Raw genomic sequence first — 15,120 nt, 5'->3', positions numbered from 1 at the left:
CAACCATATCTAAACCCCAAACAGCGAAAGGCCAGACGATCGGGATGGTCTTCAAGGCTGAGGAGGGCTTGTGTGACATGTTGGAGTAGAACTGACATCCTTCACACTTATCGACTATCTCTTTCGCCATTTCATTTGCTCTGGGCCAGTAAAAACCCGCTCGGCATGCTTTAGCCACGATGGTCCTAGAGGACGCATGATGTCCACAGGTCCCCAAGTGGATGTCGTTGAGAATCATTCGACCTTCTTCCGGTGTTATGCATTTCTGGCTGACTCCAGTCGTACTTTCTCTGTACAACTATCCCCTCATGACAGTAAAGGCTTTGGATCGGCGGAAGATCTCCCGAGCCTCTTCTTCATTCTCTGGGAGCTCTTTCCTCAGAATATAGGCGATATAGGGCACTGTCCAGTCAGGAGTGATGACCAGAACTTCCATGATTAAGTCGACCACAGCCGGAACCTCGACTTCAGTCAGATCTGTGGCGCTTTTTGGCTGCGGGGCTTCCTCAGTGAAAGGATCTTCTTGAACCGACGGCGTGTGAACATGCTCCAAAAACACGCCACTCGGAATGGCTTCTCTTTTGGAACCTATCTTCGCCAAGTCATCGGCTGCTTGATTTTTCAGTCGGGGAACGTGATGAAGCTCTAATCCCTCAAATTTCTTCTCCAGCTTTCTGACTGCATTGCAGTAACCAGTCATGGCTGGGCTTCTGACGTCCCACTCCTTCATCACTTGGTTGACCACCAAATCCGAGTCACCGTAGACCATGAGGCGACGGACGCCGAGTGAAATGGCCATACGCAACCCGTACAAGAGTGCTTCGTATTATGCTTCATTGTTGGAGGAATCAAAGTGAATCTGGAGTACATATCTGAGCTTATCTCCTCGGGGGGAAACCAACACTACCCCGGCACCGGAACCATTCAACATTTTGGAGCCATCGAAGAACATAGTCCAGTGCTCCGAGTGAACTTGAGTCGGTAACTGCTGTTCAGTCCACTCGGCGAGGAAATCTGCTATTGCTTGGGACTTGATAGCTTTCTTTGCCTCAAATCTGATATCCAGGGGAAGGAGTTCAATCGCCCATTTTGCCACTCGACCAGTTGCGTCTCTATTGTGCAGAATCTCTGATAAGGGGGTGTGGCTGACGACTGTGATGATATGGTCAGAGAAGTAGTGAGCAACTTTCTTCGTGGTCATATAAATCCCATATAAAAGCTTCTGATAATGAGGGTATCGTTGCTTGGATGGGGCTAGGACTTCGGAAATGTAATATACTGGACGCTGAACTTTGAAGGCTTTCCCTTCTTCTTCCCGCTCGACCGTAAGTACAGTACTGACGACTTGTCCTGTGGCTGCAATGTAAAGCAGCCAAGGCTCTTTGCTGATCGGGGCAGCAAGCACTGGCTGGGTGGAAAGCAGGGTTTTTAGCTTTGCAAACGCTGCGTCAGCTTCAGGAGTCCACTCAAACTTGTCTGACTTCTTCATCAGTCGGTAAAGAGGCAATGCCTTCTCACCGAGACAAGAGATGAATTGACTTAAAGCGGCCAAGCAACCAGTAAGCTTCTGAACATCGTGCACACGCATAGGTCATTTCATTCAGAGTATAGTGCCTACTTTCTCTGGGTTTGCATCGATTCCTCGTTCGGAAATAAGAAAACCGAGTAGCTTTCCACTAGGAACTCCGAATGTGCACTTGGATGGGTTAAGCTTGATATCGTACCTCCTGAGGTTGGCAAATGTTTCAGCGAGGTCAGTCGGCAGGTCAGAACCTTTCCGTGACTTGACCACAATGTCATCCATGTACGCTTCCACATTTCGACTGATTTGAGTGAGCAAACACTTCTGAATCATCCTCATGAACGTGGCTCCGGCATTCTTGAGGCCGAATGGCATGGTGACATAACAGAAGCACCCGAATGGGGTGATGAAAGCTGTTTTGATCTCATCGGGTCCAAACAGACGGATCTGATGGTACCCGGAATAAGCGTCCAAGAAAGACAGTTGCTCACATCCCGCAGTCGAGTCGACTATTTGGTCGATGTGGGGAAGAGGAAAATGATCTTTTGGGCAGGCCCGATTGATATGCTTAAAATCGATGCACATGCGAAGCGAATTGTCCTTTTTGGGGACCATGATGACATTGGCGAGCCACTCGGAGTGGTAAATCTCTCGGATAAACTCTGCTGCTAGGAGCCGAGCCACTTCTTCGCCAATAGCCTTCCTTTTCTGGACGGCGGACCGTCCCAGATGTTCCTTCATAGGTTTTGCCTTTGAATCGACTCGCAGACGATGCTCAGCCAGTCCCCTGGGTACACCCAGCATGTCAGAAGGTTTCCATGCAAAGATGTCCTAGTTCTCACGGAGGAACTGGATGAGCACTTCTTCCTATTTGGGGTTGAGTGTTGTGGAGATATGAGTCGGAGCAGCGTTGGGGTCGGTCGGGTGGATGTGAACTGGTTTTGTCTCACCGGACGACTGGAACGCTGATTCCATAGCAGGCTTTTTGGCTCGCAACAAATCACTCGGATCCGCATTCCTCTGGTGTTCCTGCCACTCCTCTGCCACCATCTGAGCATCGGCGATCTTTGAGCCTTTCTGGAAGCACTCTTCTGCCTTCTTGCGGTTACCAGTGACAGTGATCACGCCTTTAGGGCCAGGCATCTTTAATTTGAGGTACACGTAACATGGTCGGGCCATAAAACGTGCATAAGCTGGCCTGCCCAAAATAGCATGGTAGGCACTCTAGAAATCCACAACCTCAAATGTCAGCTTCTCTTTGTGAAAATTCTTTGAATCACCAAAAACCACATCAAGAGCAATCTGGCCGAGTGACGCGGCCTTCTTGCCAGGGATGACTCCCTAGAAACTCATGTTGCTTGTGCTCAGTCTGGACATCGGAATGCCCATCCCTTTCAGCGTCTTAGCGTACAGTATATTCAAACTGCTGCCGCCATCCATCAACACTTTGGTCAGTCGAGTGCCCTCAACGACTGGGTCGACCACCAACGCTTGCCTCCTAGGGGTGGCTATGTGCGTCGGGTGATCAGACTGGTCAAATGTAATGGCAGTTTGAGACCACTTCAGATAATTGGGTGTTGACAGAGCAGCCATATTCACCTCTCAGTTTATGACTTTCAGTCGGTTTTTGCTCTCAACGTCGGCAAAAATCATCAGGGTGGAATTGACCTGTGGATATTCCTCATCACTGTCCTCCTTGTCCTCAACCTTGTCCGACTCTTTTTCTTTATCCTTGGACTACTTCCCTTGGAACTGTTGTATCAGGAGTCGACACTGTCGAGTGGTATGCTTCGGGTAAATGAAGTTACCCTCTTCATCTTTTTTGGTGTGGATGTGACATGGCAAATCCATCACGTCATTTACTTCTTTATCTTTTACTTTCTTGGGGTTCCAAGGCCCTTTGGGCTTCCCTTTGAACTTTCCTTGATTCAGGGCCAAGGCTTCTCCAGGAGCGGCTGGCTCGGCTTTCCGCTTTTGCTTCCGACTGGAATTTCTGCCTCCGGTGTCCTGGGCGACTGACTTGTGCTTGCCGCTCCGGAGCCGATCCTCTTCCTCACCATTGGCATATTTGGTGGCTATTTCCATCATTTGACTCAGAGACATGTCTTCGGTTCGACCGAATTTCAGGCTTAGCTCTCTGTATTTTACGCCCTCCTTGAAGGCGCAAACTGACTGGTGATCAGATACGTTCTCTACCGTGTGATGCAGTGTGATCCATCCCTGGATGTAATCCCTCAGAGTCTCATTCGACTTCTGCACACAAGATTGCAGCTCTGTCAGTCCTGCTGGTCGCTTGCACGTTCCTTCGAACGTCCTGACAAACACTCGGGAGAGGTCTTCCCACGTGTAAATGCTGCTGGGTGTCAACTAATTCAGCCATGCTCTGGCTGACCCTTCCAACATAAGAGGCAGATGCTTCATGGCCACCTCGTCATTCCCGCCGTCGATCTGAACAGCCACTCGGTAGTCCTCAAGCCAAGTATCAGGCTTGGACTCACCATTGAACTTGCTGACCCCAGTCGCCAACCTGAAGTTGGGAGGAATCACCGCGGCTCTGATGGCTCTGCTGAAACACTCTGGTACGGAGACATGCACTCGGCTGCTGGTGGGTACATCTCTGTCATTACCCTCTCTGTGGGCTCTGTTCCGGTCGACCAAACCTTGAACGATGATGGATCTCGCATCAAAGCCTGGTTCCCTGGGGTCGACTGGAATCCTTCGCCCGCCACTGTGCTGGCGTCTATCATCCTGCTGTCGAGGCACATATGATCCACCCCATGGGGGAGGAGTGGGCGCTCGACGTCGATCATAGTTCCTGCACTGATCATGCCGGTCGCCACGCCCTTCACGCCTCGGGGGCGATCTGGGGCTATGAGACGACTGGACCGCATTCGCCGCCACGGATTTGCTGTGAATCCTGTCCCACGACTGCGATACAGCTGAATTCTGATCTCCTGCTGCCCGGAGCAAATCCCTGATCTACATCAAGCCTCTGCCAGCCTCTGACTAGGAAGGCTGAATCGACTCTGCTATACGGGCTGCAGCTGCTAAATTCTGAATCGGAGTTCGATATACCTGAGTCGGAGGTTTAAAGAGTTGGCGTTGACTTGAGTCTGGAATCCGTTGCCGCGCGCGCTCGTCGAGTGCCCGCTGAAGGTTCTCTAGTCGAGTGCGCTCAGCCAAATTGGCCAAGCGCGCGTCCTCCAAGGCGCGAGCCTCAGGGGTTTCTCCAACGATCGGAGTGTGAAGCGCATCCATGTTCTGGCGGCGAAGCTCTTCCCTCTGCTGCGAATTGAGGGGCTCGGGGAGGTGTTCCTCATGGTCGTGTGACGGATCGCCTCCGCGATTGCCTTCCTCAGCGCCAGGAAAGCCGGGGGGAATGTGCGGTCCATTGACCATCAGGACATCCGCCGCTGGATCACTGCTGTCGCACTCGGATGCAGTCTCTGCGGAGCCAGTCGACAGGTCGAACAGGCTGTAGAGAGATTCGTCGGGCTTGATTGTCGCGACTTGGGCGGTGGTTGACTGGCGGGCCACTGCATGCCTCACCCACCGCTGAAGCCTTGACCGACCGGAGCGCTTACGCCGGCGGGAAGCTGGGAGGGAAGATGACGCGAAAACCAGCCGATACTGAGTCGACGGCTGCCGCGGAAGGACGCCGCGGATGCATGCTCGAAAGTGCGTAGCCCCGCGGACCGGGAGCGCATCCACGTCGAGCGGAGCCTCCTGCAGCCAGGTGGAATCGTCAGCGACGAATGTGAGTGCGCCGAGACGGATCTCGCGGCCCTCAACCAAAACTCCACCTGAAACCATGATGATGGGAATCGGAAAGATTGCAACTTCTCCAATAAGTCGCTAAGACACCGGCCCCAAGGTGGGCGCCAACTGTCGTGGTCCTAAGTCTGACAGTAGTGTAGGGGGGTACTAAGGAGAGGCAAGATCCTAGCTATGGAGTAGTTGTGCACACAAGTGTTTTACGAGTTCAGGCCCTTCTCGGAAGAAGTAACAGCCCTACGTCTCGGAGCCCAGAGGCGGTTGACTGAATTATATGTGTGAGAGTTACAGGGGTGCGAACCCTTCTGCCAGTGGAGGGGGGTGGCTTATATAGAGGATGCCAAGACCCCAGCCAGCCCACGTAGCGGAGGGTTAAAGTACATTAAGGTCTGGCGTTACTGGTAACGCCTTACATAAAGTGTCATCATGAACATAAAGACTACTTAATTATAGACCGTTTGGATACAGAGTAGATCTTGAACTCCTGGTGGTCGAGTGAGTCTTCATGGTCGATTGTCTTCAGGTTCGTCGAGTGTCTTCTAGTGCGTCGAGTGGAGTCCCTCTTGGTCGACTGGAAGATGGCTTCTTCTAAAAGATGTCCTCGGGGAGGGTACCTTGGACAGGTCCATGACCCTACCCTAGATACATGACTTCATCAAAGAGTTCTGTCAGCACGATGGCATGGTGACGATCTTGATGTTCTACCGTCACAGGGCTTCACCTAAGCACCGCTATAGTATTATCGAGGTGGACTATGGTGGAGGGGGCACCGCACACGGCTAAGAGATCCAAGGGATCAATTGGTGTTGTTGTGCCTAGAGGTGCCCCCCTGCCCCCGTATATAAAGGAGCCAGGGGGAGGGGGTCGGCCGGCCAGGAGAGGCGCGCCAGGAGGAGTCCTCCTCCCACCGGGAGTAGGACTCCCCCCCTTCCTTGTTGGAGTAGGAGAGAAGGAAAGAGGGGGAGAGGAGGAAGGAAAAGGGGGCTGCACCCCTTGTCCAATTCGGACCAGAGGGGGGCTGCACGCCTCCTTCCTTTCGGAGTCTCTCCTCTATTCCCGTATGGCCCAATAAGGCCCATATACTCCCCGACGAATTCCCGTAACTCTCCGGTACTCCGAAAAATACCCGAATCACTTGGAACCTTTCCGAAGTTCGAATATAGTCGTCCAATATATCGATCTTTACGTCTCGACCATTTAGAGACTCCTCGTCATGTTACCAATCTCATCCGGGACTCCGAACTCCTTCGGTACATCAAAACTCATAAACTCATAATATAACTGTCATCGAAACCTTAAGCGTGCGGACCCTACGAGTTCGAGAACAATGTAGACATGACCGAGACACGTTTCCGGTCAATAACCAATAGCGGAACCTGGATGCTCATATTGGCTCCCACATATTCTACGAAGATCTTTATCGGTCAAACCGCATAACAACATACGTTGTTCCCTTTGTCATCGGTATGTTACTTGCCCGAGATTTGATCATCGGTATCTCAATACCTAGTTCAATCTCGTTACCGGAAAGTCTCTTTACTCGTTTACATAACGCATCATTCCGTAACTAACTCATTAGCTACATTGCTTGCAAGGCTTATAGTGATGTGCATTACCGAGAGGGCCCAGAGATACCTCTCCGACAATCGGAGTGACAAATCCTAATCTCGAAATACGCCAACCCAACATGTACCTTCGGAGACACCCGTAGATCTCCTTTATAATCACCCACTTACGTTGTGACGTTTGGTAGCACACAAAGTGTTCCTCCGGTAAACGGGAGTTGCATAATCTCATAGTCATAGGAACATGTATAAGTCATGAGGAAAGCAATAGCAACATACTAAACGATCAAGTGCTAAGCTAACGGAATAGGTCAAGTCAATCACATCATTCTCCTAATGATGTGATCCCGTTAATCAAATGACAACTCTTTTGTCCATGGCTAGGAAACATATCCATCTTTGATAAACGAGCTAGTCAAGTAGAGGCATACTAGTGACACTATGTTTGTCTATGTATTCACACATGTATTATGTTTCCGTTTAATACAATTCTAGCATGAATAATAAACATTTATCATGATATAAGGAAATAAATTATAACTTTATTATTGCCTCTAGGGCATATTTTCTTCAGTCTCCCACTTGCACTAGAGTCAATAATCTAGTTCACATCACCATGTGATTTAACACCAATATTCATATCTGTATATGATTAACACCCATAGTTCACATCGTCGTGTGACCAACATCCAAAGGGTTTACTAGAGTCAATAATCTAGTTCACATCGCTATGTGATTAACACCCAAAGAGTACTAAGGTGTGATCATGTTTTGCTCATGAGAGAAGCTTAGTCAATGGGTCTGTCACATTCAGAGCCGTATGTTTTTTGCAAATATTCTATGTCTTCAATGCTCTGCACGGAGCCACTCTAGCTAATTGCTCCCACTTTCAATATGTATCCAGATTGAGACTTAGAGTCATCTGGATCAGTGTAAAAGTTTGCATCGATGTAACTTTTACGACGAACTCTTTTATCACCTCCATAATCGAGAAACATCTCCTTATTCCACTAAGGATAATTTTGACCAATGTCCAGTGATCTACTCTTAGATTACTATTGTACTCCCTTACCAAACCAGGGCAGAGTATACAATAGGTATGGTCCATAGAATGGCATACTTTTATAGAACCTATGACTGATGCATAGGGAATGGCTTTCATTCTCTTTCTATTTTCTGCCGTGGTCAGGATTTGAGTCTTACTCAATTTCATACCTTTAAAACACAGGCAAGAACTCTTTCTTTGACTGTTCCATTTTGAACTATTTCAAAATCTTGACAAGGTATGTACTTATTGAAAAACTTATCAAGCGTCTTGATCTATCTCAATAGATCTTGATGCTCAATATGTAAGTAGCTTTACTGAGGTCTTTTCTTTTTAAAGAACTCCTTTCAAATACTCCTTTATGCTTTCTAGAAAAATTCTACATCATTTCTGATCAACAATATGTTACTCACATATATTTATCAGAAAGGCGGTAGTGCTCCCACTCACTTTATTGTAAATACAGGCTTCACCGCAAGTCTGTATAAAACTATATACTTTGATCAACTTATCAAAGCGTATATTCCAACTCTGAGATGCTTGCACCAGTCCATAGATGGATCGCTGGAGCTTGCACATTTTGTTAGCATCTTTAGGATTGACAAAACCTTCTGGTTGCATCATATGCAACTCTTCTTTAATAAATTCATTAAGGAATGCAATTTTGACATCCATTTGCCAGATTTCATAAAATGTGGCAATTGCTAACATGACTGGGACAGACTTAAGCATCGTTACGAGTGAGAAAATCTCATCGTATTCAACACCTTGAACTTGTCGAAAACCCTTTTTGCGACAAGTCGAGCTTTGTAGATAGTAACACTACTATCAGTGTCCGTCTTCCTCTTGAAGATCCATTTACTTTCTATGGCTTTCTGATCATTGGGCAAGTCAACCAAAGTCCACACTTTGTTCTCATACATGGATCCCATCTCAGATTTCATGGCCTCAAGCCATTTCGCGGAAACTGGGCTCATCATCGCTTCCTCATAGTTCGTAGGTTCATCATGGTCTAGTAACATGACTTCTAGAACATGATTACCGTATCACTCTGGTGCGGATCTTACTCTGGAAGACCTACGAGGTTTGGTAGCAACTTGATCTGAAGTTTCATGATCATCATCATTAACTTCCTCACTAATTGGTGTAGGAATCACTGGAACTGATTTCTGTGATGAACTACTTTCCAATAAGGGAGAAGGTACAATTACCTCATCAAGTTCTACTTTCCTCCCACTCACTTCTTTCGAGAGAAACTCCTTCTCTAGAAATGATCCATCTTAGCAACGAATAATTTGCCTTCGGATCTGTGATAGAAGGTGTACCCAATAGTTACCCATCTGATCACAAATACTTCTCGAATACGCATAGAGCGTATCATTTCATTGATAGGGAGAAGAGTTTACATGCGCTTGGTTGAGCTACACACTCGTGGCTATACCTACGCGAACTTATATGATCACAAATACTAGTACAACTGAAATGTGTTGTAGCTAGTACTTCCTCTGTAAAGAAAATATAAGAGCATTTAGATCATTACTTTAGTGATCTAAACGATCTATATTTGTTTACAGAGGGAGTATATGTTATAAAAGTATAATAAAGCAAGGAACCGTCACATAATGCATAACTTAGTGGATAAGTATACAGCAATTTCTTAATAAACACATATAAACAGCATACATTTAGTTCACTTGTTACCCCAAAATATCTTACATCCAACAGCCACAAAATACCTCTTGCACTGTTGGAAATTAACAAGTAGAAATACTTGTCTAATGTTGAAGTAATCGATGCAAGGTTCACAAGCTGCAGTAAACCAAACTAAACTAGATCATATGTACTATTAGCATAAGAAGGTCATTAGATCACTAAGCTTCATGGAATCATTTAGGAGGTGATCTTGTCTATGCGAATGTGGAGAGACACCGTCCTGGAGGGCCCAGCCCCAGCCAGTAGCTTGGACGGCACCGTCAAGAACGTCAGATCCTCGATGTCGACGGCGCCGGGCTCCTTGCTGCTCGTCACCTCGATGTCCGCACTGACGGTGTCAGCCCTGCCATTGGCCGCTGCCTGTGGTCCGTTCACCCATACCTTGGCCGCATAGAGCGGCAATTGGGACGCCCCCGCCCTGATGCACACCACCGACACGGTGAGGGGCGTGCCCAGGCCAAGCGCGCCGCCGACCACGAGGAAAGCGCGGGCGTCCTCCTCTGCGAGCAGCAGGCGCCGCGGCTCAGACACCGGCACCTGCAGCTGGAGCACCTTGCGGTACTGGACGCTATGTACGGGCACGGAGTGGAGAGTGTTGAGGTGGCGGAGGAGCGCGGGCGGCGGGCCGGCGAAGTCGCAGCCGGGAACCGGGCACTTGCAGGCCGCGTGCGGGCACGCGCTCTGGTGGTCGTCAAGCTCGTGGTAGGTGATGTACCTCCCGCAGCCGTCGTGCGGGCACTCGACCCTGGCCGAGGAGACAACGGCCTCCATCGCCGTGCTGCGGATGTCAAAGGCGCCGCCCCGCTCGCACCTCTCGCACTGCCACTGGCTCCCAGGCTGCTCGCCGCGGCAGTCGCCGCAGGCCAGGTGGCCGCCGTTGCACTGCACAAATTGATCCAACACCACATCAAGAAACCCGTGTCTTCCTGGATCAGGTGAACGGAACAAACAAAGATCGACGCGATGTAGTCGAACCTGGAAGACGGGTGGCTTGAAGGGGAGGAAGCAGAAGGGGCAGTGGAGCACGGCGACGTCCATCTTGACGGAGATCTGCATCGTCGGGCCCTGTTCCGCCGGCACGATCTCGCCCGCCTCGTGCACGACCATCTGTCGCTTCACAGGGCCGTTGGCCACCACCAGCTCCAGCCTCGCCTTCCTGGCGCTCTGGTCGCCGCCCTTCTCCATGGCCGACGGCGAGCCCCTGCTCCTTTCCTCCCAAGTAGCACTAGCGGCCTGCATCCTCACCCTCTCTGCCTCTCAAGTGCGAACTGCTCTGCTCGCGAGGTGGAAGAGGACGAGAAGAAGAGGGATGGTAAAAGCAAGCGCAGCTACCACAAGATGCCCAGCTGGCTCACCGGCCGATTGATTTGACGTCAAAGCGGAGGGCAGCGGAAGGGGAAAACTGGAGAGGCCATTGCGAGCCAGCATCGCATACCCGAAAACGGAAAGAAACAGGACAATAATTTGAGCCTGTGCAGCCTTTGGGTGTTTTTTCGTTTTGACTGTTCAAAGAAACGAACGTTACGAGAGGGACTATATATGTATTTGGGATGCTTTTCCATTCTATTGTTGCTTTACAAACTGGAAATGAGGGATTTGATCTTACCAAGATTTAACAGCTGTTATTCACCCTTATAAATTGCTTGGTTGGTCGTGGGATTTGTGATCCGGGAACGATTTAGTCCAAGTAACAAAAAATCATTAGAATCACAAATTCTTTTCAAACAATCATCACACATTTTTTTATAGAGGGATAATCATCACATATTTATAGTCGGTAAATTACTCACATGTGTGCACATGAAAATTTTCTTTCAAGTTTCCAAAAGAATTTTAAGTACTCCCTCCGTTCCAAAATTAGTGTCATGGTTTAAGTTCAAATTTGAACTTAAACCATGACAAGTATTTTGGAACGTAGAGAGTGGTTTTCATCTGACAACATGAACCTAGCAACAACTTTGTCATTCCAAATATTCATAGTCCCTTGACTGGTCAACAGGGACAAACAATGTTTTTATGTGAAAGAAATGTATATCCGCACTCGGGTCCTTGGTCTCTGTGGTTGTGCAAAACTCGTACTCGATATTTGCAATGGTAAATAAAGTTTCACGCCATTTTATGTCATAGAATATTATCCTTTTTTTCGTTACACTCATGCCTTCGGGACTACTGGATCAAGATCTAACAACTCATCAAACCCCTTTAGTGCTTTTTATTACTATCTTGAGGACCAAATGTCCTCATCCTCCTACGCGTATGCATACAGAGGCCTCTTTTGCACTATCCACATTCAGCTCTCCCCATTTTTTTCTTAGGGTTTCACTATCCACATTCAGTTCTTCCTATTTTTTCTTAGGATTTCTCACCAACACCTTCTCAACTTCATAATAAAAGTTATAGAAGTGTCCCCCACCCCCACCCTCACCACTACCCCACAAAAAGAAGCACCCTTAGCCACAGGAAAAAATCATCAACATCTCTACATCCGATTTCAAGTCTCATGCATTCCTGTCTATTAAGAGTACACATATCTATTTTTAGAGTAACACCAACCAACGAACCCGCATAGGCCACATCTTTTTCACTCCTGGAAAACTTTGTTTTTGCCACTCTAGTTTTTGCCCACTTTGCTTATGCCACTCTTGAATTTGACATATCACTTTTGCCACTCTTAGCTCTTGACAATACATTACAAATGCCATTTCATGGCAAAAACAATAATTTTTCATTTCACTTTTGTCACTCTAAGATTTTGACAATGTATAACATTTGCCACTTTAAAATTATTGCTTTTGCCTTGGAATGTCAATTGTGATGTATTGTTAAAAACTAAGAGTGGCAAAAGTGAAATGTCAATTTCTAGCGTGGCAAAAGCAAAGTGGTCAAAAGATAGAGTGACAAAAACAAAGTTTTCCCTCTTATCAATGGGAATGTTACTAACGTTCACCCATGCCACATTCAGTACTCCTTTAGCACCTACAACAACGGGCCTGTAACACCCCCAATAATCATGCTACATTGATCTCTAACAAATGATGCCATGTCATATTGATTAGCTAAGCTGAATGGCCCCTTAATAAAATCAAAGTCATTTTCAAATTTAAATTGCAAGTCAAAATAATATTTCTTCAAAATGCAAAACAAAAATGTTGATAATCTCCCATAAATCCTCAATACAATTTTCATGAAGAAATCAACCCTGTTTGGATTACTAAAATTCCTCTAGAAATATTTAAAGTGGACCAACAATAATTAAACTGGCTCTTTTAAAATAAACAAATGATTAGGCTTTTCCAAACAATTCCAAAGCTTGTGAGTGGTCTGCTAATATTACCTAGCAATTGTGTGCCAAGCTCCATATAAAAAAATATTTTGAAATAAAATAAATGCAAAACAGTGGCTGAAATAATAAAACTGGAAATATAAAAAATATATAAAATAAAAAGGCCCCACTGTGCACTTGGGCCTTCGTGCACAGTGAGGTCCAACCCACTCCGGGCTTCACCCCCTTCCTCTGTTCACAGAGAAGGCGTGGCGCGCATCCGCAGCACCTTGGCCACCGGTGGGGGGCGTGTCAGCCATCCCGTGGCTTCCCTCACTGGTTAAGGCCTTACCCCACTGCCCTCCTTCGACGCCCTGCGCAACCCTAGCTCGCCCCCTTCTCTCCCTCACCCTCTTTCCCCGCTCTGGGTCCGCCTCTGCGAGCTCCTCCGAGCGGACTCGTCGCTGCCATTCGTGGTCCGCATGGCCACCGACGAGGACCGCCGCGCGGACTATTCCACGATGACCCCCCGCGGTATTCTACTTCGACTACGGCGACTAGGTCGATCCGGCGCACCCGAGCGACGAGCCCGCGACCGTCTTCCTTGCCATGGCCACGACCTCGATTCACCACCGTCCGAGGCCCCCAGCCCCCTCGACCTCGTCACCGACTCCCTAGTGAGCCCCTGCTCCTCTCCCCTGCACATCCCCCTCCATTCCTTCTCTGTAACCGCCGCCCGCGTCCTCCTATGGCCACGGCCGGAGCCCTGCTCCCGCACGTGTGCACCTCGCCATGGTCGCGCTCCCACCACGCAAAACGGACGCCCTCTTGCTCGCGTGGCCACGCCCACGGCGCGCCCAACCCGCGCCCTGCCTCTCCTCGGGGCTGCGCTCGCCACGCCCGCTGCCGCCACTTGCCTCGCTCCTGCGAGCGCTCACCCGTTCCTGTCGCGCCCCTTTGCTGCCCATGCGCGCCAGCAACCGCATGAGTTGCGACCCGTGCTCGCCTCTGCTGCCTCACGCGCCGCCGTCCGTAGCCATGCCGTCGCTGCTGGTCCCGCTACAGGTCGTCCAGAGCCGGCTACTCGCATCAGTAGATGCGCGCCGTAGCACCGGTTCGAACGGTGATCTCCGTGGGCTGATTGGTCGCCGGAGCGGCGAGTTCCGCGACCGCAGCCTCTCCTGTTGGTCACTAGCGTCTTGCCGCCGGCGCGCGCAGGCCAAACCTCCCCCCCTAGGACACTGACTGCTGGGTCCCATGGGCCCAGTTGGTCCAGTTGACTGGTCAATACCGCTGACTGGGCACACCCAGTCATTGACTAGTGGGACCCAGCTTAGTCAATTGGTCAACTGCTGACCCGCTGACTCAGCTGGCCTGGCCCACTATCAACCCCATTGTGCACTATTGGGTGCACTGCAACGGGTGCACGCAACCTTTTATGTGTTTTTTAATTAAGTAATTCTAGGATTTTCTGAATAATATTTAAGACTTTAGAAATTTGTAGAAATTCAACCGTAGCTCACATGGAAATAATTTATATATGAAAGTTGCTCAGAAAAATGTAAGGAATCCTAATGTGCCATCGACATACATGTCACACGCCTCCAACACAAAAAACATGGAACCTTGCCCTCTGGATGGTGTGACCAATAAATGCCTGGAGCCAGGAAAATATTCTCGAATATTTCCCCCCTTCGTCTATAACACCTAGCACTGTGTTAGGTCACCCCTAGCAGAGCCTACTGTCATGTCATGCTTTTTGTTGCATTTGTATGCCTGTTATCTATTGTTTCTTCCCCTCCTCCGATAGACCCCAAGACCATTGTTGATATGGTGATCGACTATTTCACCGTCAAGGGTATGAGTTTGTCCATAGAGTTTCTAGGCAAGCAAAAACTCCTTGATCATTCCTATATAGCCCATTTCCTTCTCTTTCATGCTTGCATTAGAATTTGCTATTGTATTTGAATGACCCTATTCTGATGCATAGCCTTATTTTGTAACCTGCTATTATTACCTACATGCTTATCCTATATGCTTAGTATATGTTGGTTAGTGATCCACCAGTGAACCCTCATCTTGTCCCTATTGCCCCCGCTTTATGATCGATGACTCGATCAACGTGATCGATGTCGAGAGCCCGACACATCACCTCACACCCCCCTAGTTGTACGAATCTGCAGAGCTACTATCGATTGTCGAGGGTGATACCTCGTAGAGCACTTCTGATGAAATTTTC

General features: G+C 48.6%; 1 protein-coding gene across 1 annotated transcript; it reads right to left on the bottom strand.

Annotated features, from left to right (window-relative positions):
* Positions 1 to 9,767: 9,767 nt before the first annotated feature.
* On the bottom strand, positions 9,768 to 10,858 carry LOC119336556 (putative E3 ubiquitin-protein ligase SINA-like 6). The gene is made up of 2 exons (XM_037608602.1): positions 10,595 to 10,858; positions 9,768 to 10,501 (listed from the first exon to the last, which is right to left on the bottom strand). Exons 1-2 carry the CDS (start codon positions 10,856 to 10,858, stop codon positions 9,797 to 9,799), a joined length of 969 nt encoding a protein of 322 aa, XP_037464499.1. The 3' UTR covers positions 9,768 to 9,796.
* Between the last annotated feature and the right edge of the window lie 4,262 nt (positions 10,859 to 15,120).

This window comes from Triticum dicoccoides, chromosome 7B (genome assembly GCF_002162155.2).
Source record: "Triticum dicoccoides isolate Atlit2015 ecotype Zavitan chromosome 7B, WEW_v2.0, whole genome shotgun sequence".
Lineage (NCBI taxonomy): Eukaryota > Viridiplantae > Streptophyta > Magnoliopsida > Poales > Poaceae > Triticum > Triticum dicoccoides.
The sequence above is the reverse complement of the archived record's forward strand: the minus strand, read 5'-3'. Positions and strand labels throughout refer to the sequence as shown.